The sequence below is a fragment of the Sinocyclocheilus rhinocerous genome, unplaced genomic scaffold, assembly GCF_001515625.1.
Source record: "Sinocyclocheilus rhinocerous isolate Xijiao unplaced genomic scaffold, SAMN03320098_v1.1 scaffold1687, whole genome shotgun sequence".
Taxonomy (NCBI): domain Eukaryota; kingdom Metazoa; phylum Chordata; class Actinopteri; order Cypriniformes; family Cyprinidae; genus Sinocyclocheilus; species Sinocyclocheilus rhinocerous.
The window spans coordinates 1-23,173 of NW_015660051.1; the positions used below are offsets into that span (position 1 = coordinate 1).

A 23,173-nucleotide genomic window follows, 5' to 3' on the forward strand; every position below is an offset into this window, starting at 1 on the left:
GATACAAAAATCCAAATTGTAAGAAACGTATCAGATTATAATGATATTTTAATTAACTGATGTTATGATTACTGACTTTATATTTGAATGTGTTAAGCCCGCGATAGACTTGACGCCATTACGTCATCGCCAATGACGTCATTACGTCGAGCGTAAAAGAACCGGTGAACCAGTTTTTTCAACCGGTTTATTGAATCGAACTGTCCGAAAGAACCGGTTCGCGGAAAAGAACCGAACTTCCCATCACTATGAGGGACACATTTGGGGCTAGCAATAATAAAGAATGGCTGTGATGCCTGATACATGTCTCTGTTTGTTGACAATTAAAGCCTAGTACTGGCACAGTGACAGAGCGTCACAAATCATCTGTTTCTTTCAGGCATTAGTTTAAGCAATTTAACACATGATGGAATGATTTGGATTTTCACATTTTCCAAATGTGAAAATGACTAATGGAATGATTCATGTTAATGAAAAATAACAGAAAGATTACTCTGAACAGAATTCATAATAGTAAATAAATGTAATATGTTTTTTTGTGCTTTTGTGTAACATTTGTACAAAACAACTTCGACTTCCTGTTAGAATATCCATTTATTCAAATTCAAAAGACAAAAAGAAATACACATCTGTGCTGTCTGCAGTCTGTGAACAACTCTGCATATGTACACTTTATACAGTCATATATATTTATAATCTCATTATTTAGTAAAACAGTACACCGCTCCCCTGTAACTGTTCCCATGGATAATAAATCCCAATCCTCCCCTTTACAGGCCATTAGTTTGGCATTTTAAGATGTAAAAAACACATTTGTTTTGAGGTTTTCAAAAACATTCCTTTAAGGATGCGCCTTGCAGTAAAATTCAAGTCAATATTTTCTATCCAACCGAGAATCTTTCAGCCAATAACTCAAATGGAGCCTACAAAGTGAGGACAGTAGCACTGGCTATTAGTGCAATCCACTCGAATGAAGATGTGAAAGAGAGGAGAGCCAGGTCCCCAACAGCAGCATTTGCATCTACGAGCCCCCTTCGCTCTGAGTGGGCACTTTAAAATCTTTTTGAAATCCAGAAGTCACACCTGAGCACATGGTTTTAGCACTGACGGTATTTCTTGGGTGAATTTGAAATACACTTCTAGTGTGAGTATGACAGGCGGTTTTGGTTCAAATGAAGAGATATAAGAAAAGAAGCAGTAAGATGAACAAGTGGCGTAACCAGGAGAGATGAACGATTACAGGTTGGCGTGGATGTCCTCGTGTCGCAGCACTTTGTAGGTGATCCAGTAAAATACGTTGAATATGAGGAAGCTGAGAGGAAACACGGCTCTGGATATGGTGTCGATTCGCTTGGCTCGGTCCACAAAACGCTTCCGGATGGCCTCTCCGTCGTACAGCACTTGCACTGGGGGTGGAGGGGCGAATACATTGGACCCATCCACAGTTGTCCCGTCTTTTGCTTGTAAGCAATGGCCCAGTCCGTAGCCACGAAAGTAAAAGCCACGGCTTTCCCGAACAAGCTCCTCCTCCTTTAAGAGAAGAAAAGCATTTTTAGTGTTTTCAGAGGCAGGCAACAAAGAAAATTTGATAAATACTCCTCTGGCAGCACAATAAAAAGTGCCAGTCCATCACAGGAACTGAAGGAGACTGCAGGGCATTTCCAATAAAAGCACTAAAAAATTGTGGGCTCAACTTTACATAGTGTTTGAGAAAGCGCATACTGATTTAGTTTTTAGGGGCCAATATATTCTTAAATGCTGATACTGTATATAAAAAGTGAAATGTCAAGTGTACGTATAATATGCTTTCATGAAATTTAACAGTGCAGCTTCATTTAGACCCTTTTATGCAATATTTTAGAGGTCATTACTGGAAAACTTGATTTTCTTACTCTGTACTTATCTTATTTCTGAGTACCAATATCTAAACATTATTAAATCAAGATACATTTACTTACTAAGCAAAATGTTTTGTCATATTAAGTTTTGTTTTATCAATATTAAGTGAGTTTTTACTTAAAAAAAGGAAAAAATATCTGCCAATGGGGTAAGAAAAAAGCAAGTTTATTTTTCATACTCTTGTTAGATGTTTTTTTCTTGTTTTAAGAATATTTTTCTAAAAAAAAAAAAATGTTATAGGCATAAACTCACTTTTGATATATTTTTGATATCTTTTTTAATATCTTGTAATTTTTCTTCAAAAATAAATGTATTTTAATTGAAGAATATTTAGATGTTTGTACAAGAGAATAATTTTTTGCAGTGTAAAGTTTTTTTTTTAGCTTTATTTAGTTATTACAAAATTTTCCACCATTACTCTGATGCTTGGAATTAAATGGTCAGTTTTTACGATTACTTTTGTTGTGAGGAAGGTTCATTAAAGTGAAAGGATTGTCTTTTTCTCTCATTCCTCCATTCATACTGTGGTGCCATATTGTGTTCGAAGTCATTGTCTGTCACTGTCACTGTCTAGGGGTAACAAGACAGGATGCATTCTTGCATTAATAAGGGTGGACAGAGCTCAACATGCAAATACTGAATGCAAATACATTAAGAGGTATTTTTTTTAACAGTTGAACTGTTTTTAATTTGACAGCATGATTCATCTTGCATGTTGTTAAATAATAATAAAAAAGAAGATGGACACAAGAATGTTTCCTGCATGGTTTTCTTACCAAAAAAAGAAGGTGTATTTCTGTAGTATTCCCCTTACTTTTCCCACATGTAACACTTTTCCCTAGTTCTTTGCCTCTAAAGCCATATAAATTAGTCATTTGGATCAGTTTATCTGTCAATCTATGACAAATTACCCCTTTCCTCAAGAGGATATGAAGATTAAGTTCTCGTTTAGCTCTTCCTTAAGTCCTCTGTTTGCACCTAAAAACGATCCAGTCAATCACGTGTCTAGGAATAATGATGTGTTGGGTTTAAGATAAAGACACCCTTTAAAGTGGCTGAATGTCACCTCTGAACACAGTTTAGGTCAGTGCTTACTTTATTAATCATGGCCAGGCCGTATCCAGACTCCGAGTCTGAGTCCAGTAAAAAGAACTCTGCTGCAAAAATGTTTAAGTATGAAACAAGACTAAGGTCTACTGCACACTGGGGTCACTCAACAATATACGGTCTAAAGGAAAGAAACATACGGGGTGAAGGTATGAGTACTTTACCATAAGCACATACTTGAGTAATACTCCTCAGTGCATTTGCTAAATATACACTGTAAAAATGATTGAAATTGTAATGGTAAAAGTCTGTAAAAAATGCTATGAAAAAAAAAACGTAACTGGTTAACGGTACTGTACGTTCCCTCACTTTTTGGTGAATAAACTGTAATAAATCTAAATATTAATAATAATTAAAATAATCACAATTTCATGTAAAATACACAGTAAAACACTGTTAAATTTAAATTCTCAGAAAAAGAACAAGTCATCTTAGAATTTACAGTAAAATCCATAAATTGACAATTCAAGATTTTATTAACAAGTAGAAGTTTATTAACAAGTATAGTTTTTTTTGGTATCACTTATGTACATTATGGTTTTAGGTTACATCTTATGTTATTATTGTTTATTGCATTATTTTAGTATCATTTGTATTACTGTGATGGAGTTTTGTATTTGTGGGCATGACACTGTGTGCACCTTCCATATATTAGTATTTACCTTGAGGAAAGCTACTTGTGATGAACTTCATCATGTGGCTTTCTCTTTACCAGCTGTTTTTTGGTGGTTGTCACTGTATAATTAAGGGTAAAAAACAGACTGTAGTACTACAGTAGGTTGGTATATTACCATCATATAAGATAATTAAATATGCAGTTTTTAACTGGAAATTTAAGTACAATCCGTAAAAGCTACAATGTTACTACTGTATTTTTTATGATAAAGTGCTGGTAACCACAGCTTCAGCTGCATTTTTTTTTTTAAACCATACATTTTATAGATTTGTTAACAGTGTATTTATTTGCTTTATTATTTCCATATTTGCTCAGGTGTAGGGGACAAGCATCCGTAATTCATATATGCTTAAAGTAAATGTGCTTAAATACATATATGCTGAAAGTCCAAGCTGTTTTTGACAGAATAATGTGTTATTTGAATCTCTGTATGCATTTAAGGGGTATAAAGGAAACGTGGACAGTAATGCCCCATTTTACACCTGGCATTAACATCCATTTCTATATTCAGTCACAAGTGATCACAGGAGACTCATTACTATCTGGAATAAATGACAATTGTAAGCAATCACTTGAGAAGTATGTTCATACCAGCTGTGAACTGGGCCAGTAGGACGTAGGGGGCTCTGGGTTTATGGGACTCAGTGTTTGCCCGTGGGCAAATAAGATGGGGACACAGATGGTATTTTTACCCTGGTGCAGGTGTTGCAGTGCTGGTTGAATTTGCTGTAGCTGTAGCCAGGGAGCTTGTTCACTTTCCGTAGTGAGTCGAAGCTTCCTGGCTGCATTGCTCAATCCTTCATGAGGAAGAATGGCAGTGAGCATGGTGCATTGTAAAATGTTTTGTTTCACAGTTCCTGTTATATAACAGTTTGGAACATCTGTCTCGTTCTTTCTCTAAATTAACTTCTGGGGATCAATAGAGCACATCCATCCATCCATCAATCTGTCATTCTTATGTATCTTGCACAGTTCAGTGCATTTTCAAGCATCAAACAGTGCATAACATTTCTAGGCAGGCTGAGCAGACTCATTTTCATTAATATCGGCAACTGTGTAAATACTTCAACAAGAATTTTAGAGACCACAGCTATCAAGCCGCTGCTCTCCAGCACCATCTAAGTTGCTAGGCAACACTGCTTGTGTGTGTACACTTCTTTGCGGGTTGCTGAGGGACTTTCCAATAAAGTGCACACTCAAGCTAAATCCAGCCATTATCTTTCAGACTCTTCAGAAAAACTTGATAAAGTTGCTAGACAAGTGGATAATGGTCATGTTGATGTTTAAGACACATATAGCTTATAACTGGGTTATGGATCAGGACGGTTATATAATCAGTTGCCCAGCAAATGATTAGCCGATTATTGAGATCAACTTTATTTTTATTCTGTAATTTTTTATTTCATTTATTTTTTTTTAGATCTTTAGCTGTTAGACAGTTTGCAGGGTAAAATTTGCATCTTTGCATTCCCTTTAAAGTGCACCTACAGACTTTCACAGCAGGATAAACGTCTTTTGCCATTGTGCCACATTTTGTTCTTTTTTGTGATGTTTTAGGATGTGTGTCGAGTTAAAAAATAGTTGTAACATCTTAAAAATGCATCTCGAGACCCATGTTCCATTCCACTGGGCTCTGACTAGATGTTTTCGAATGCAGCAACACACAGTGTTATTATTGTTAACTAAAACTATTAAAATTGTTTCGGTTATTGAAATAAAGATGAAATAAAATATAAATATTAAATGGAAAAACTTAAACTTAAACGAAAAATTAAAATGTTGCATTGGCAACTATTTGAAATGAGTACTAAAATGAATAAAATAAAAATGAATTAAAGCTAAAAAGAAATATTTTTAAAAAATTTAAAATTAAAATATAAAATGTAAAAGCTAATTCAAAATATTAATGAATAATATAATATGTACAAATAAAACCCTCTCAAAAATGCTGGGTTAAATATAACCCAGCGCTGGGTTAAAAAGGGACCAACCCAGCGGTTGGGTTCAAAACAACCCAATAGCTGGGTTTGTCCCTTTTTAACCCAGCATTTTTTAGAGTGTACTAATATAATGGTACCTCCCCGTAAAAAAGCCATCGCATGAATCTGAAACCAGTCTAATTATATGTCTGATAAGTCGACTAGTCATTCAGGCAACCCACAACTGGTTAATTTCCCAAAAATATGTGGTTTTGTGCATCCCTGAACCAGGCACCATCCTCTCAGCACTCATCTGTTTGTGTTTTCTTGAGCAGGAACATGTGGCCTAATTTGTCTATAGTGTTATTAAAGGGGTCATATGATGCGATTTCAATTTTTCCTTTCTCTTTGGAGTGTTAAAAGCTCTTGGTGCATAAAGAAGGTCTGTAAAGTTGCAAAGACTAAAGTCTCAAATCCAAAGAGATATTCTTTATAAAAGTTCAACGTAAGTACGTTTTCATTTAAAGGATTTGCCACTGATGATTCAAACGCGAGTTTTGGGCAGTGTGGATTAACGTTAGCACTTGTTGTTTGTCATTTCTCTGATCACAAATGCAGACAGGGTTTTATGTTTACGCGGCACGATGCAATGCGTAAAAAGACAGTATATGTCATTATAATCCGTAATTTTGTCCCCACTGGATGCAACAAATGCCTCTTTTGTAATGGGTTTTAATGTTTTTGTATCGTCGCTCCGGCCGGACACGGTATGTGAGGGGCGTAACATTTCCGTCTCATGCTTGAGGTATTCGGCCAATCACAATGCACTGGATAGCTGGCCAATCACAGCATACCTCGCTTTTTCAGACCGATGAGCTTTGTAAAAATCGACGCGTTTCAAAAAGGCGGGGCATAGAGGAGGAACAATAATGTACAGTATGTGGAAAATAATGTGTTTTTTGAACTTTAAACTGCATAAACACATTTCATTACACCAAATACACAAAATAATGTTATTTTTAGCAGCATCATATGACCCCTTTAAGGCAGGATAAAGCCAAGGATTTGTTGTATTGATTCATTCTGGGTAATAGTTGGTCCATCAGCCTAACAGCTCTCTTAGCCAGTGACCCATGCATCGATACCACCCAGATTGATCATTCAGACCAAAGACTTTCTTGGCTGGAGAGAATGGGACGAAGAGTAATGGCCGCCTAGATCTCCAAGGCAGGAAGGGGAGGAGAACTCGCTCATTCTTAAAGGGAGTTATTCAAATTGTTCTCTCATTATTGATTCAGATCCAACGAACACACTCGTAAATCTCCAGCACTGTGAGCTTGGACGGTGAACACTGTTGTACAAGCCCACAAAGTGCCCTAGATGTTTTAGCCAATAGTAGTTTTAAATGTAACGGTTCGGCTTTATTATAGTCCACAATTTTACATTTCAGGATTTATAGAAATTACATTTAAAATCGGTTAACATTTAATGTGTTCAGAGTGATTTTACTCTCCAAAGCCCTGAGGGTATTTTCTGAGCTTTTCATTTAGAAGTCTCTTTAGCATTTCGGTCAGTGTCTGTGATCTCGGATCAAGAAGCAGGTTGCTGCCTTTGGAAATTGGCTGTGGCAAGACTTTACAAAGTGGCACAAACAGTGGGCTCAACACAGGGGACTGTTCACTATGGAAACAGGCTGATCTGAATCCCCCCACACGAGATGTGACAGCCAGCTGTAGCCTAGGCTGTTGCCAGTGTTTGGATATGTGGCTGAGCACAATGATTCACAGATTCAAGTCAAAGTGTAATCCAGGGTGACAGGACAGCCTGTATTTGTTTGCATGTATGTGTGTGTGTGTGTTTGACGCACTTACTATTCTCTGCCTTCGCTGCTTCTTGCGCAGCCTGATGAACTCCTTGTGTTGTCTTGAGACGAAGTTGACTGCTGCGTACTCCAGCAATGCAGCAAACACAAACAACAGACAAACGGCCATCCAGATGTCAATGGCCTTCACGTAGGACACCTGGGAATCACAAGGTCAAACCAATATCAGTAGCTAATCAAATTCGTTGCTAAGAATAATGAGGTGGCTTTGACTGGATTTTTATTTGATATCAGTTGATACCTTTTCACAGAAAACAACACATATAGGCTACACATAGCCTTTAGAGCTAAAACATCTGAAGTGAGCATTATTTAAATTGTTAAAGAATATTTCAAATGTCATACTTATAAGCAATCAAACAATTATTTATTTATGTTTATTTATGTTAAATTTAATTTACATTTAATTCATGCCTAATTTTTTTTCACTCAATGAGTCATCCTCGGTGCATTCCAAACGGAATATATATCGCTCTCCGAAGGACACTTCGGAGTAAAAACAATCATGGCCGCCATATTGAAGGGTCGTTCCAAACCGAAGTGCTCAAAACTGGCCACTTCAAAGGGCCCTTCGGAATGAAGGATTTCAAAGGGTACAACTGATGGAGACTTCGGGCTCCCATGATCCTTTGCACAGATTCTTTGCACGATGACGGCGCCTCCGTGTGGGCACGTGATGATGACGCAGAAGGGCACTTCAAGAAACAGTTGTTTGGTCCCCTACACCCTTCAACCCTTCGAAGCTCTCACTCCGGAGGGTAAACCCTTTGAAGGGATTAGGGCATAGGGATGCGCCCTTCCAAATAGAACGCAGGGCCTGTCGTCGATCGCCGTGCTCTGCGTGTACTTTGATTTTGATTGCGTCTGACGACAAGAGTGCCGCGAACTGTAGGAGAATGCAGAACGTTGGAACAGGTTTTTAACTTGACATTTGTCGTGAAAAGCTGCGCCCAGGCACAAGATTCTGAAAATGCAGCGAGACGCGGCACAGCAGGTAATAGTGCATGTTTACAGGTAAGAGTCATAATATATAATTTGTCCAGTTCTTCGGACCTACAGAATTCATGTGAGAGTTTGGATTCAAAAAGCGAATTAAATATTAAGAAGCAATGCATTATAAGTTACATGTAAGCTTTATCCTTTTTAGCATTAGGTTTGTTTACTTTGCATTGAAAACATCCCCCAAAACCACAATTGTAATCAGTCACGTTTCTTGGATCTACTTTTGTCTTATTTAATTTAAAGGAACAGTTCGCCCAAAAATGAAAACTCTGCTTTATTAACTGAAATTGTCCTAAAATTGTTTGACTATCGTGAAATTTGAAAGATTAATCCTGGCCACTCTTTGCCACTAAAGTTAGGGCTGTCAAGCTTTAAAATTTTCCTTTCAGTAAATCACTTGATCACCTTCACTAAACCGATGATTTGTTCACGAACCAGACTTATCCGGATCTCAAGTTCAAAGCACTCACTGATCCGATCTGATAGTAGTCAGGAAATATAGTAAGGCTGATGATACATGGGGCAACTTTTTGAGCAATCTTGCCGGGCAACTTTGGGCAGTGTTGCCATCAACAGGCAACCAGGTGAGACACAGGGCCCATGACCGATCTAAAGTATCCAGAGAGAAATGTGTTACCCATTCTCAATGGGAAAGTGTCCAAGCAACATTGCTCAAAAAAAGTTGCCCAACAAAATTGCTCAAAATGTTGTCCTGTGTATCATCAGCCTAAGAATTGTTGACCCCCCCGTCTCACAGGAACTGAGTCATTGTGGTTATATTACCTTGGGTAGAGAGGCTCGTGAACCGGAGCTCTGGGTGGTCATGGTCAGTACAGTGGTGATACCCAAGCCTACCCGAGCAGGGGCGGCATCCATGTTGATCCAGAAAGACACCCAAGAAAGGATGACAATCAGCAGACTGGGGATGTACATCTGAATGAGATAGTAGCCCATCTGTCTCTCTAAGTGAAACTTCACCTCAATGCAGGTGAATTTACCTACGATATCACAAAGAGTTTCATAATAGGTAAGTAATTATGTATAGCAACTTTTAATGCATTTTTTACACCTGATTAAGTACCTCTGGTCTGGAATTACTTCTGGAGTATATTTAATAATTATATTGCAGGTTTATGTTTTGGCGACACCATTTAATGCATTTGAAAATTCATAAGAGGACCTTGAAATCATTTATGTATGCCACAGTGTGTATGATGTTTTTTTGATGTGCATGAAGGTCATAGTGAAACGTGTACCTGTGTTGTAGTGCTTAGTGCAGTAGCCAAGATCTTTTTCCTCCTTTAGTAAAAATTGAGGAAGAGTCAAGTCATCCGCCACCTGCACAGGGCTATCAGAAAGCCACTCGAAGATCAGATCGTTCATGGTGTAGCCAACTGTGAAAAAGAAGAGTGTGAATTGGACCTGTCATGCTTCCTCTTTTATCCCATATTTAGTACACTGTGTAAAAGGTAATCTGGCAGACAACAAACCAAAGTGGTGGATGGATATATTGTAGGTCTGATGCAGACCTTTTAATAGTGAAGATGTTATGCTCTGGATTATTACACTATAGACACTCAGCGTTTGGTAGTCTAGAAATGATGTACAGTATGACCAGCATGAAGTATTTAAGCAAATCAATTGAATATGTCTCTTTTATATTATTATTTTTTGCGTCATTCATGCTACTTGCCTCAATTTCTTCACATCCCCCATATCATTTCTAACAGCTCTGTAGTACACGGTTAGATTAGGGACCTATTAAAAATGCATGAGGCATGCAATAACAGTGTAGAATACTTGACAAATCTGAATAATATTGATGTCTTTCAGAGACCCTCAGGGATTTACAAAGACATCTTATTCACAAACCTCCCGTCCCCCCTTCGTCTTCAAAACAACAAACCCATGAAAAAAGGATGAAGACGGAAAATCCTTGAATTTCATGGTGTCTTTGAAAAGTTTGGTGTGGTTCCGAACATTGTTTTCAAACTAGTATAGGAATATGAATATTTTCCAAGATGTGGAATGCCTCAAATGTCTATATATACAATAAAAAAATAAAATTTCTATTTTAATATATTTTTAAAACATAATTTATTCATTCTAATTCAAATTTATTCATACTAATTTGTACGAATTAGCCACCTCGTAACATATGTATGATTTGCTGTGAGATCGGGTTGGTTTAGCTCCAACCCTGAAAAAAACCTCACCCGCCTATAGCCTTATGCTGCGTCCCAATGTGCCTACTTATACTACACCCTTAAAGTATGTACTCTTTTGGTGAAGAAAAAGTACACACTTTTGAGTGTGTAGTAGAAGATAAGGCAAGCTTTGGAACGTACTATCATGTCATACAATTGTGTCTTTAATGAGAGGAATGTCTGTACTTCCTCAACACAGCGAAACAGCCACTTTTTGGTTGTTAAAAAAGGTGCGCTTGTTCAAAACAGTTGCATTCGATCCTTCGCTGGCTGTGCTGATTTAAATCTAGCGGTTCTGTTGTGTTTGTGTCGCAAGTTCAGTGACGCAGGTAGTGACGATTCTCTCTGGCCAATCCGTGATCAGCAGAGTTTATATGTCACGTTTTGGTAATGGTATGGTTCACTTGGAACCTCAACCGAGGTGGTACTAAAAAAAGTACCAGGTACCAGGTACTGTACCCAGTGGAAAACCCCCCAAACTCGCCTTCTGAGTAAAAGAGCCAATCGCTAAACGGTAAAGTCATCGCATCACTGCAGCTGCCGTTAGAAGTCCGGGTTGCTATAGAAACAGTCAGCGTTCTGAGACGTGCATTTAGGACTGCGCATGCGAATTGGCTGGTCTAGTCTGAAAGATAAGCTTTTAATGCTATTGGAGCATAAGGAACAACATTTATGAGACAGTTGTTGTCAGATTTCATTGGTGATTTCAAATCTGAAATTTAATCGTAAGCTTGGCGAACAGTTTTGTAGCATTTGATGTTTCCCCATTCAAAGAGATAGGAGCTGCACTTGCATGCCCGAGAGTCATTTCAAAGATGGCCGCTGAGGGAAATGACTTGTCTTAAAGGGACTTTGGTTACATGCAGCCTGTCACTGTAAGCTGGCCTGTCAGTCATCATGTCACCGTTAGCATCCTGTACAATGAAATATAAAACAGATAACATAAAATAAATATTTTTACCAGGTTAAATGTTGATTATTAGTAACTCAAACCCCTTTATGTAAACCTCTCCACTTAAGCGACGGTCACGCACATCCGCCATGTTTGTTTTTTTTCTCGCTTTTTATTCTTGTTTGTAGTTCTGAACCAAATCCTTCGCCAAAGTGCAATGGATTGTGGGCAATATTAGCCATTAGAGTGTGCATGGATCCACACTTAAAAAAATTACCTGAAATAGTAGACCATCCGGGGACAGAATACTATGCTTTGGGAGACACTTATTTTAATCTCACATACTATTTAGAATGGATAGTATGAACATTGAGACGCAGGGCTTGTAATGAAGACATTGATTAGCTTGTTCAGGTGTGTTTGATTAGGGTTGGAGCTAAACTCTGCAGGACAGCGGCTCTCTAGGACCGAACTTGCCTACCCCTGCTTTAATCTACACCTCTTGCCTTCAACATCAGATTTTTGTACCAAGATGTGTCCTTTCCAGACAAGGTTATCCCACCCCTTGGCTGTGTCCTAACACTTGTCAAAACGGGTTTCAGTGGGCCCTTTCAAAGCCCTAAAAAAGGTGCTCTTGTCTAATCAGAAATGATTATGCCCTCCGTAACCGCTTTGTTAGGCAGTAAACCTGCCTGTCTTCCTGTGTGTGTCTCTTTCTGTCTGACCCTACTCCTTAGAGGAGGGCAATTTTAACTGCAGCCACGGAGGAGGGATTTTTCCACTCATTGAATAAATTCTGTAGACATACAGAGGACGCAGAAAGGACAGTAAAACACACTGTCTGGGTGTAGTACGCCCCCTAAATCTTTTAAACCATGAGTCACTGAATGTTGAATGAATATATATCAGGTGCTGTCTGCCGTCATAATACTTAAATGAGGATTCAAATCAAATAATCCAACTGCCAAATCCAGATGTCCAGCTAAGTGGCATCTGCAGTGCATTTCTGCATTACACGGATTCCTCATTTGGCTCTTCTGGTGGTTAGAAATGGGTGTTGTTTTGTCTCAGGAAGGTGGAATTAAAAGCCTCTCGGGCAGCTGAGGTGGGTCACATAATAAAGGGGACATAAAATTAAAGTTTCATTACTGATATCCTTTAAATTGGTTCCAGGAGTTAAGATGCTATCTGCTCTGAGGGCACTGGGGTGGTGAATAGTCTATTTCTTTGACTCCCTCTTTCTTTTATCAAGGTAATAAGGAAGGACACTTTACGCACAATTTTAAAATGAGGATGCTGTGTTGTTGATACTTCCTCTAGCCGATTCTTCTTCTTTTTGTACAGTGAGACATAGAAAACTGAGTTATTCAGTTTCTGCAGATTTTTTTTTAAAAATCCCATAATGCTCAAGGTTACCAGGTTTGTAAGTGGAAATAGACAAGCAGTGGATTGCAATTACCATCTTAACAGGATTTGTTGATGGCAACCGTTCCTGGTATACACTAACATTCAAAAGATTAAAAAAAAAAAAATTTTCAGCAGGGATGCATTAAATTGAGCAAAAGTGACAAAGACATTTATAATATTACAAAATATTTCTATTTCAAATGAATTCTGTTGGTTTAAACTATCATTAAAGAAAACGTGTTGCGGTTTCCTTAAAGATATTAATTCATTTTAAAATACATTTTAAATTATATTACATTTTACTTACATTAAGTATATTTTTAAACACGCGCACACACATACATATATATACTGTATATATATATATATATTAAAATTTTAAAAAAGTTATTTTAAATTGTAATAATATTTTTACTGTATTTTTTATCAAATAAATGCAGGCTTGATAAGCATAAGACACTTCTTTCAAAAACATTTCCGTTCCCAAAATTTATAATGGTAATGTATATGTTCACCTTATGCAACAATGGTTTTTAAGTATGTTCACTGTGTTTCACCTTCATGGTGATTGCTATTAGTGCATACATTTAAACTCCATATCAGTGTCAGAAGAATTGAATGCAGCAAAGTGTGAAGAGGAGAAGGGCAAGGAAGGATGAGGGAGGGAGAGAGAGGAAGATAAGTATAGAGTACTCACAGCTTTCTAGCTGCATGGTACAGGTCTGAATGTCCATTGGGAAATTCTTCAAGTCCATGGGACAAGACAGGATGAGTGTTAGCCTGAGACATAGCGCAAAACAGGAAAGCAGAAAGTGGGGAAGAATCAGAGTTGAAACCAAAAAGGGCAGAAAACAGGTGTTAAATAGAGAAAGACCAAAGGAGTTTGCGAAGAAAATGACACAAAAACACTTTTAAAAAAAAAATATATATAATGGTCCATATGAGTCATGCTCTATATTCCATGTATTCTTGAAGTCATTCAAGCTTTGTGTGGTTTGTTTATGAGCAAAGTAGTGATTTGTGAAAAAATTATTCCTTTGAATTGGATCCTTTGAATGAAAGATCAAAAAAAGAGTTTCAAAAATCAAGATGCTTTTGTATTTTAAAGCTTGAAAGCTCTAGACCCCAGTGATTAAAATTACATATAAAAACAACCTGTACATTCTTTAAAAAAACTTTCTTTGTGTTCCACAAAAGGAAAGTCATTTAGGTTTGGAACAACATCATTCATGCTGTCTCTCTATGAGTTCAAATCTGTATGGCTGTACACTTCATCCATTTGATTTGTGATTGCAGAGTGAATCCCAAATGAGGCAGTGAATTTTTGTATCTGTTTTTGTATCGTACACTGTAAAAATTATTGTGATTTTTTTAACAGTAAAAGACTATAAAAATGCTACAGTAAAAACCTGTTAACTGGTTAACAGTAAGTTTCCATACTATATTCGGTGAATAAATTTAATTACATTTAATGTACTTTTACAGTAAAATACTGTTAAAAATACGGTTTTTGGAAGTGAAAAAGAAAAAGTCATTGTATAATTTACACTGAAAAAACGTAAATTGACACTCCCAGAATTCCCTGCATGACACTTCTTATTTGATGTTTTTTTTGTTGAAATAACATGATTCTTCTTAGTTTTTTCTTATCAGTTGTGTACATTAGGGTTTAATCGTACATCTAATGTTGTTAAATTAATGTTTATTGCATTATAGCTCTTTTGCACTAATTCTTGTAAATTTCCCTCTGTTCTCTTAAATTTATGAGAGACTTCTCTGCTTACCTAATGCTGTATAGCACATTCCCATTCAGAAAGATCCTCAGCAGCTTGTTGTCTGTTGTGATTTCATGGAAGTTTGCACCTTTTTCATTAGCAAAGAACAAGTCAGGTTTCCATATGGAGTCCAGCATAGAAGGGTCCAGGTCTAGAGAAGCGTCAGGATATTCACTATAGGCCAATCGAGGGTCATTCCACTGCTGGCGTAGAAAAACGTTAAGCCTATAATCCTGTAGGGAAAGAGGGAAAAAACTCTGTTAGGACCTGAAATCTTAGGTCAGTTTCTGGATTTGATTATTATTAATGTACATTCTTTGTTTTAGTTGTTCTTTTTCTAGTGTTTTAATTGCAAACCTAACAAGCTGAAACAGATATGCTCTAAACATGCAAGTAAACTTGTTCTCCCTTGACATTAATTTCTGTTGGAAGTCCTCCATTTCCAATGTTCAAATCCCAAGTTAATGGACTAACAGACCGTTAACAATGGCAATCTGCAATGGTCAACTGAAACATTCTGCTGACAGAGACATTTAGTGCTAAGCACAGGCTTTAGAGGATGGGTATATCACCCTTTAAATTTTCCGCCCCTCAAGATCCTGGCCGTTCTCTCAATTTTTCGTTTTAATTGCATGGTGGACAGTTCATTATCAGCACATCAGCTGACCCACTGGACTCTAAACTTCTAAGTGATGTACTCCTCGAGGCAAGGAGAAGTCAAGAAAGCGACTGAAATCCACTCAGTAATATAATTGTAACAGAGCATACTGCCCGAAAGAATAGAGAGAAAGAGAAGGAATTCCCCTTTGCATTTTAGGTCAAGGTCTGAGTAGCATAAGAAGATAAGTGCAATGCTGAATCTTTGATATTAAACAAAACTGAACCAGTGTGATTACATACCATAGTTGTCTCAGTAATGGATCCAAAGCTGTTGATGAAAATATTACAGGTGACATTTACTGGTGGTCCTGTTAAAATAGAAGAGAGAAGTTTCTTACGTTTAGACTAACACTTACTTTTGTATGGAGAAGTTTGGAGAATGAGTGAAAAATAGATGAAAGGGGGATTTAAAGGGGTAGTTCACCCAAAAAAATGAAAATTCCGTCATGATTTACCTATCCAGTTTTCTACCTACAAAAAGAAAAAATGTAGCTAAATGTTTATTCTTATCTAATCCATATTACAAAAGAAAGTGGTGACGGGCAATTGTCAGTCTCAAAAAATTACAAAAAGCATCATCAAAGCAGCATAAACGTAGTCCATGTGACTACTGCGCTATATGCAAAGTCTTCAGAACGCATATGGTAGGTTGGTGTGGTGAATGCTTTTTCGGAGCTGATCACGACCACTCAGTCAATGCTTGTGTTTGCCGCGGCACGTTCCAGAAGCGGCTTTCCGTGCCGCTTCGCTAAAGATAGGAGCCTCGCCTATTTTTGACGGACACCACGTCCAAGCCGCACAGTAAATACAAAAGAAAAGTTAAAAAATCCTGTCAATTTCAAAATAAACACCCTGTGCAGACTCCCAATCGTGTTTCACATCACTATATCCTTGCCAGGAGGCCAGAAATGGTACACTCTAAAAAATGCTGGGTTAAATACATCCCAGTGCTGGTTAAAATAGGGACAAACCCAGCAATTGGGTTGTTTTGACCCAGCGGTTGGGTTACTACCCAGAAGGTTGGGTTAAACATGTAACCCAACCGCTGGGTCAAAACAGCCCAATTGCTGGGTTTGTCCCTATTATACCCAGCACTGGGTTGTATTTAACCCAGCATTTTTTAGAGTGTATGTGAAATATAGATACAAGATAATTAAGGATGTATTTTAGACGACTATAGACAGCTACAAATCTTTTATCCTTGTCATTCATAACTGGACTTTTAAGTGTATTAACTTTATAGTCTACAGCACAACAAAGTAGGACATAGCAATAAATGCAACAATAAACAGAATTAAACCGGACAAAACATAAACATTTAGCCAACTTAGCCATGCTAAAAGACAAATAATCAAGACAAACAACATCGGACAGGTAAATCACGTCGTCTCGCGAATCCTGTCGCTTCGCTTCTGAAATGCTCCTGGTGTCAATTGGCACTACGTGGAGGACGGAACAAAACATCATCTGAGCCATAACGCACTGCAGACACGTGTAGTGTAAATAAGGGGTAACATCTCCTTTTGTTGTTCACAGAAAAACAAAATGTATGGATATAAAACAACGGTGAGTTTTAACATTTTTGGGTGAACTACAGTATTGCTTTAATAATAACAACAGAACACCTTTAGAAGAGCATTCCTATTTTCCTTAATGTATTTGGAGTAATACAAAGTCAGGTCACTGGGTTCTTTCTAGTGTCACCTCATTTAAACTTTCCAGGTGCCACTACTGTCAAGCTGCTACCAGTTTCACAAGTTTTGTCATATATATCCCGACAAATCCTGTTTGTTTTCGTTCTGTCACACCTTTGAAGTTGGGTCTGATGCGAGCGTCATAGCCGGAGGTTCTTCCCATCAGCTTGTCCAGAAAGTCAGATGGGGACATTGGCTTTGGGGCTGGCCTGCTGGAGGACTTTATCTCCTCTTTACAGGAGCCCAGTCTGCCAGAGATAGAGAAAAGCGAAGAAGAAGGGGAGTAGAAAGGAAGCCAGAAAGAGAAAGGTGAGGAAAGGGACAACAGATACAGTCAGTGATAATGACTGTCATGAATGGTTTTAACACATCTTTTAAAAAGAACTGTTCTAATAAATTTGTTGAAAAGACCAGCATGCATGTCCTAACTGGTGGAACTAGCACACCATCATCCAAATCTTATATTTGTGACCTGCAATACTGGTCTTTTCAGCAGGGAATACAGAAGCATAATGCATTAAATATATGTTCTTCATGCTGTGTTTTTACAGAAGCCTGTCACAGTGATCATGGCAAAGAAAAACAGAAGCCCCTAAATCCCTAGGCAGGGAGAGGCATTGTGTCTGACAGACTGATGGCTCAATTGAAATACTGGGAATGTGACAGTTGAGGGAGCGACTTTGATTCCATTTCCAGCGGGACTCAGACTGTGCCTGACAGACCTGCCATGCCGGAGCAAGTGGATCCCAGAGGCTGGAGTCTTGGATTCGACTGGATTTTTTTTCTTTCTTGATACTTCAGAAGTACTCAGTGAGTCTTTCTCATTGTTTTTACCACAGTAAATGTGGAGTGAATTTTAGTTGAAGCTCCCAGGTGAATCTCTACTTGGATTGCATACTGTGTAACCAGGGGCTGTGTTCTTTCCCAAAGCCCTGGAAGATACAAATCTCTCTTGGAGTGAGAAAAAGTCCAATATGGGTTTAAATTTGCCTCACAGGCTCCAGGGCTTCCTCATCATCCAGTTGAGCTCTTGTTTATCCGAAATAGAAGAGAAAAGCTGCTAAATGAATCACTCCCTCTTTTTTATGTGGTCCAACTGCCTTAGAAAATCTGGCTTTTCGCCTACATTCCCACTTCAGCAGGGTTTATGACGAGACCGGGCTAGAACAGAACATGCATTTTTAAAGAGTTGCAGGAGAGGGAGGCAGCAATCACGTTTGTTTCTCAGCCTTGAGTGTCTGACTCACGTTTGCATCCAAGTACCATCAGCATCAGATTGTATTTATAAAGCTCACGGCCCAACGGCTGATACACCAACTGTGCCAAGTTCATATCCAAGTCTTTCTGAACTTGGGAAGCTTCATTCCATTGAGCTCTTTACAAGTTGGTTTTCTTCTTTCTTGCTTTTTCTTTCACTACAAGAAAAACCATATGTTTTGCTTTCTCTCTTTTTTTCTCCCTCTTTTTCTCTGTCTCACCTAAACAATCAATGTTCTTCTTAACACCACAGTGTATTACGGACAGTCCGATTACATTCTAATCCCCAGTGAAATGGTTTATATAATATGTGGCTCAGGCACACAAAGCACAGCCATGGCAAGAAGCCATGGCAAAGGTCCATTGCTTGTGTTTGTGCTGGGTGTAATCCATGGTTTCTGTTGTTTTGGTTTTATGGTATTCAGCACCACTTAAAATATTCCGAAAAGATTACGCATTCACATCTGAAATGCACAAACTTGTCATTTCAGGCCAGTGATAAGACTCTACATGTTTACAATATCCATTGTGAAGCTGTGGTGGGTGTAGTGGTATTATAGTATACATGCTCCCCATTTGTAATGGTAAAATGAAAGGTTTTAATTATATAAAGTGGTACAGTCCAGATCCATCCATGGGGAAAGAAAGCGGTTATGGCCAATATTACATACCTTATATTTAGAGATATACATTTGCCTTTTGTGATGAGCAATGCCATGAGAAAGTTTTTTTTTTTTTTTTTTTTTTCTAAAAGCATTTTGGCCGCATTTGTCAACAAAATTACAGAGGTGGTGAATTGGCAATACATAAAACCATGAACATTATTTGACCAAAAAATTTGCCATGAATTATTAAATAAAGGGTTAATGTCTTCCAGGTACTGCAGGGTAAACTGTCAATTTTAAAAGTTTTCCTTACTGGGTTATGACTGTATCATGTGCATCAAGATAAAACTTTGGAATGGGATAGTGCATGATTAAATTTTAAAAAAATATATTTTTTCATTTATTTTTGCATAGACATATATTTACATTTATTTATATTTGCAAGCATTCTGCTTACCCTTTGGCATGACGCATAATGTGTGGCAATTTTGTTAGTCATATTTCTACGGCCCTATGTTATTCTTCTCATTTTTGGTTGATAGCAGACTTCCTGAAATATAATTAGGAGGATTAGTTTTGCCTCCTTTTTATCTTTACCCATCTCATTTTGGACAGTAAAAAGTGGCACCGCTTACCCCACACTTCCTAATTATAATTTGAACTGTTTTATAGAATAATTTTGCATTAGTGTTTTATCTGTATTTTAAAATTAAAATAATGTTTCAATTATTTTGTTATAATTATAGTTGTCTTTGCATGCTCTGTAATAATTTGTCTGAAATATGATTTCCTCTGACAGCTTGGAAAAAAAATATTTCAGGGCTGCATGTAGAGAAGAACATTGAAAGACAAATTCCTATGACAGTTATCTCTTTAGTCTGCATGAAATATTGACATGAAACTCAGATCTCCTGTAATACAATGTCCCATGTTGAACATTTAACTGAACATGCTAGCTCAGAACGATAAAACAGAAAGTGAATGAGTGGATGTGAGTGGTGTAATAAATCTGTCAGACAGTCAACAGAAAAGTTCACTAAGGGCACGAAAATAATTATTCACATGCATTGAAAAGATTAAGTTAGCCAGTCACGTTAACTGGCATTTCTCACGAAAGCAGTCTGTCAACAGTGTTCAATTAAAAAGTCATTAATTAACTTCTATGATTGACTTCCAGGTGAAACTGTAATTGTCTGGAGGTTTTGCTGCATTTGATTATAGAGATGCACAATGCCTGTGTGTTGAATCTTACATAGCTACTGTCTGTTTTACAATATTTTTTATTTTTATTTTGTGGAAAGATTCATGACTGGATTCCTCCCCCCATGAGTTCTTAGCAGGGGTGTGAAGTAACGAATTACAAATACTCACGTTACAGTAATTAAGTAGTTTTTATCAGTAATTGTACTTTTTTGAGTAGTTTAAAAATTGTGTACTTTTATTTTTACTTGAGTACATTTTAAGTGATGTATCGGTACTTTTACTCCGCTATTTTCCTCCGTTTGTGGTCGTTACATGCTTATTTTAATTTCATTTTTATCAAGTGCATTATTCAAGCATCAATTCAGTCGGATCTTCCTCTAACTTAATATGTTAAGGTAAATTTCGGATTTCTGCTTACTAAATGATTTGTATATATGCTTGCCTATCTACACGGCCTGAAATTAAAACTGCAGATCGTTAATAAATGTTTTTTTTTTATCCATTTTATACAATCCGCCTTCATTTAGCAAGTGCACTTGTGCATAAGCAATTTTCAAGTTCAACACTTTTTGTTCCGTTCAGTTGTGGATGCTGTTGATTCACCGAGACCGCCGCGGCTCAGCAAAGAGACATGCGTGTGTGTGTGTTTTCCTTTGAAAAAGTTTCCATCCACAGCTCAGTACTCACTACTCAATACTCATGAGTACTTTTAAATAGGCTACTCTTTTACTCTTACTCAAGTCGTTTTTTGGACAAGTACTTTTACTCTACTCACACTACATTTTTTGGAAGGTAATGGTACTTTTACTTGAGTACATTTTTTCAGTACTCTTTCCATCACTGGTTCTTAGTCATCAGAAACCATTTCAGATGGTGAATACATCAGCATAATGTATCAAAGCATGCTTAATTTTTCAACGACAACGCGGAAAAGTTTTCAAGGTGGTATAATTCAAGATTAGGATAAAATTCCCCTCTCTGAACTTTTCAGAGGAGTCTGGGAAATAACTGGGGGGATGTTAACAGAGGCAGATCTAAGCTTGTTTCATTCTGGGCCGTTGCCTTCAACTGGGTGATGACCACAACATTTTTTTTATTACTGTACGCCTCGAGAGATGGCTGACCCCTTCTTTAGCCATCATGAATTTATAATAACTGCCTCATACCTTTCCTTACTTCACAGTATCTCAGATCCATTCCCATAAGACAGAACTGAACCAGCACAGCAATTGGGTCACGTGTGCAACTGTCAACTGTGCAAACATGAGAGCTACTCATCAAAGTGTGAGTGGAGTGTTCCTGAGGTGTGGCAATGTTGAGATACAATGAGAGGGAGTTGCTTAGGGGATTTCCAAGACGGCAGCTTATAAACACAGATCTGCTGTAGTAGGGATGAAATTAGAAGCTAGAAACGTCAAGACAGAAAACAAAATAAAAAAAGGTAACACTTTATTTCGATAGTCCACTTTAGACATTCTATTAACAGTAAGTAACTTTGCAACTACATGTCAACTAGCAGTTAGTAGAGTATTAGTAGACTGTCTGCTTAATATCTTCTAACACTTTCTTTGTCAACATTCTACTAACCCTAAACCTACCCTAACAGTCTACTCTGAGAGTTAGTAGACATGTAGTTGCAAATTAATGAGAATTAGTTGACATGTAGTTGACATGTAGTTACAAAGTTACTTATAGTTAATAGAATGTCTAAAGTGGACTATCGAAATAAAGTGTAACCTAAAAAAAAAAATTAAAAAAAATCGGTCTGGAAAAAAAGCTGAAAATGAATGAAGAAAAACCAGTAATAAACTGAACATAATGTTAAGTGTTTGCCTCTCGTCTGACAAGGAACGGCATCTGTCGGCCTGCTCATAAGGCCATTGGGGTTGCTGGTAATGGCGCCACAGGAAGCTTTACAGGGGTACAAGAGGCTTGTTTAATGAAAGCTTGGGCTTTTTCTTGAATCATTGAGATGCAAGTAAGGGACTTTTAATGAGCCTGACCTTTCAGGGCCCGATACCACTGTCTGATCCCTGAGTCCCTGTCTGAGGAATGACAAGAATATTTAACACTCATTCCTCAACACTAGCTCAGATATTTTCTCTTGTTTTATCACCACCCTGAAATTTATCATGCTAATGCTTTGTAACAACGTTCGTAGTTCGTGAAGAAGGAGGCGGGAACCGGTGAACATTTAAGATTTTAATAAAATAAACAAACACAAAATGAAAGTAAAGCGGCAGCCCCTCGCGGACGACTGCCGCACACAAAACACAAAATAAAGTCCAGGCCTGGTCCTCTCTCGTCCAACACTGTCGTCACTCCTCCTTTTATCCTTCCGGAGCTGCTCCGTGGGACTCGAGACCGGTGAGTGGCGCAGGTGTCGCGCATTAGCATTTCCTCCACCGGCCTCGCTCTGTTCCCACGGCTCTCGGCCCCGCCCCTCTCGTCACATACCCCCATCGCCCCTTTCAGGCCGGGGGGTACTCACGAGACTGCGCTCTACTCCCCCCCCTCCCCCCTCCGGGGGAGCCGATCACAGCAGCCGCGGCGTACCTGGGGGTAAGGACAGACAGACGAGGTGAGAGAAAAGGAGACGGAAGGATGAGGAGAGACAGAGACGAGAGAGGGGAAAAAAGAAAAAAATATATTGTTCCGGTTCCCAGACACACTGCCCTCCACCAGCTGGGTAAACTCTTCCGCGATGCCTGGCGGCGGCACTGGATAACCCTCGGTGGACGGCCCGACACTCCTCCGCCGCCTGGTGGACGGCGACGGCTCCTCTGGGTTCGGGCAGCCGGCAGGAGTCCCCCGTTCCCTGCTCCTCCCCATCATGGCGGATGGCAGCAGGCTCCGGCCTCAGGCAAACGGCGGCGTCCACCGGCCTCGCTCCGTTCCCACGGCTCTCGGCCCCGCCCCGTCACATGCTTCAAAAGCAAACAAATGCTTTTTAAAACGCTGTGACTCTTTTGCCTTTTAAAAAGATGT

General features: G+C 38.4%; 1 protein-coding gene across 1 annotated transcript in view; it reads right to left on the reverse strand.

The window, feature by feature from the left end:
- Positions 1 to 635: 635 nt before the first annotated feature.
- Positions 636 to 23,173, reverse strand: part of LOC107724829 (glycine receptor subunit alpha-4-like) — a 43,247-nt gene continuing 20,709 nt past the window's right edge. The window contains exons 2-9 of the mRNA XM_016533904.1: positions 17,235 to 17,368; positions 15,667 to 15,734; positions 14,776 to 14,999; positions 13,689 to 13,771; positions 9,742 to 9,879; positions 9,269 to 9,483; positions 7,473 to 7,622; positions 636 to 1,530 (exon numbers count right to left, since the gene is read on the reverse strand). Coding sequence (XP_016389390.1) covers positions 1,237 to 1,530; positions 7,473 to 7,622; positions 9,269 to 9,483; positions 9,742 to 9,879; positions 13,689 to 13,771; positions 14,776 to 14,999; positions 15,667 to 15,734; positions 17,235 to 17,368 — 1,306 coding nt within the window. The 3' untranslated portion in view covers positions 636 to 1,236. The remainder of the gene's footprint in view (positions 1,531 to 7,472; positions 7,623 to 9,268; positions 9,484 to 9,741; positions 9,880 to 13,688; positions 13,772 to 14,775; positions 15,000 to 15,666; positions 15,735 to 17,234; positions 17,369 to 23,173) is intronic.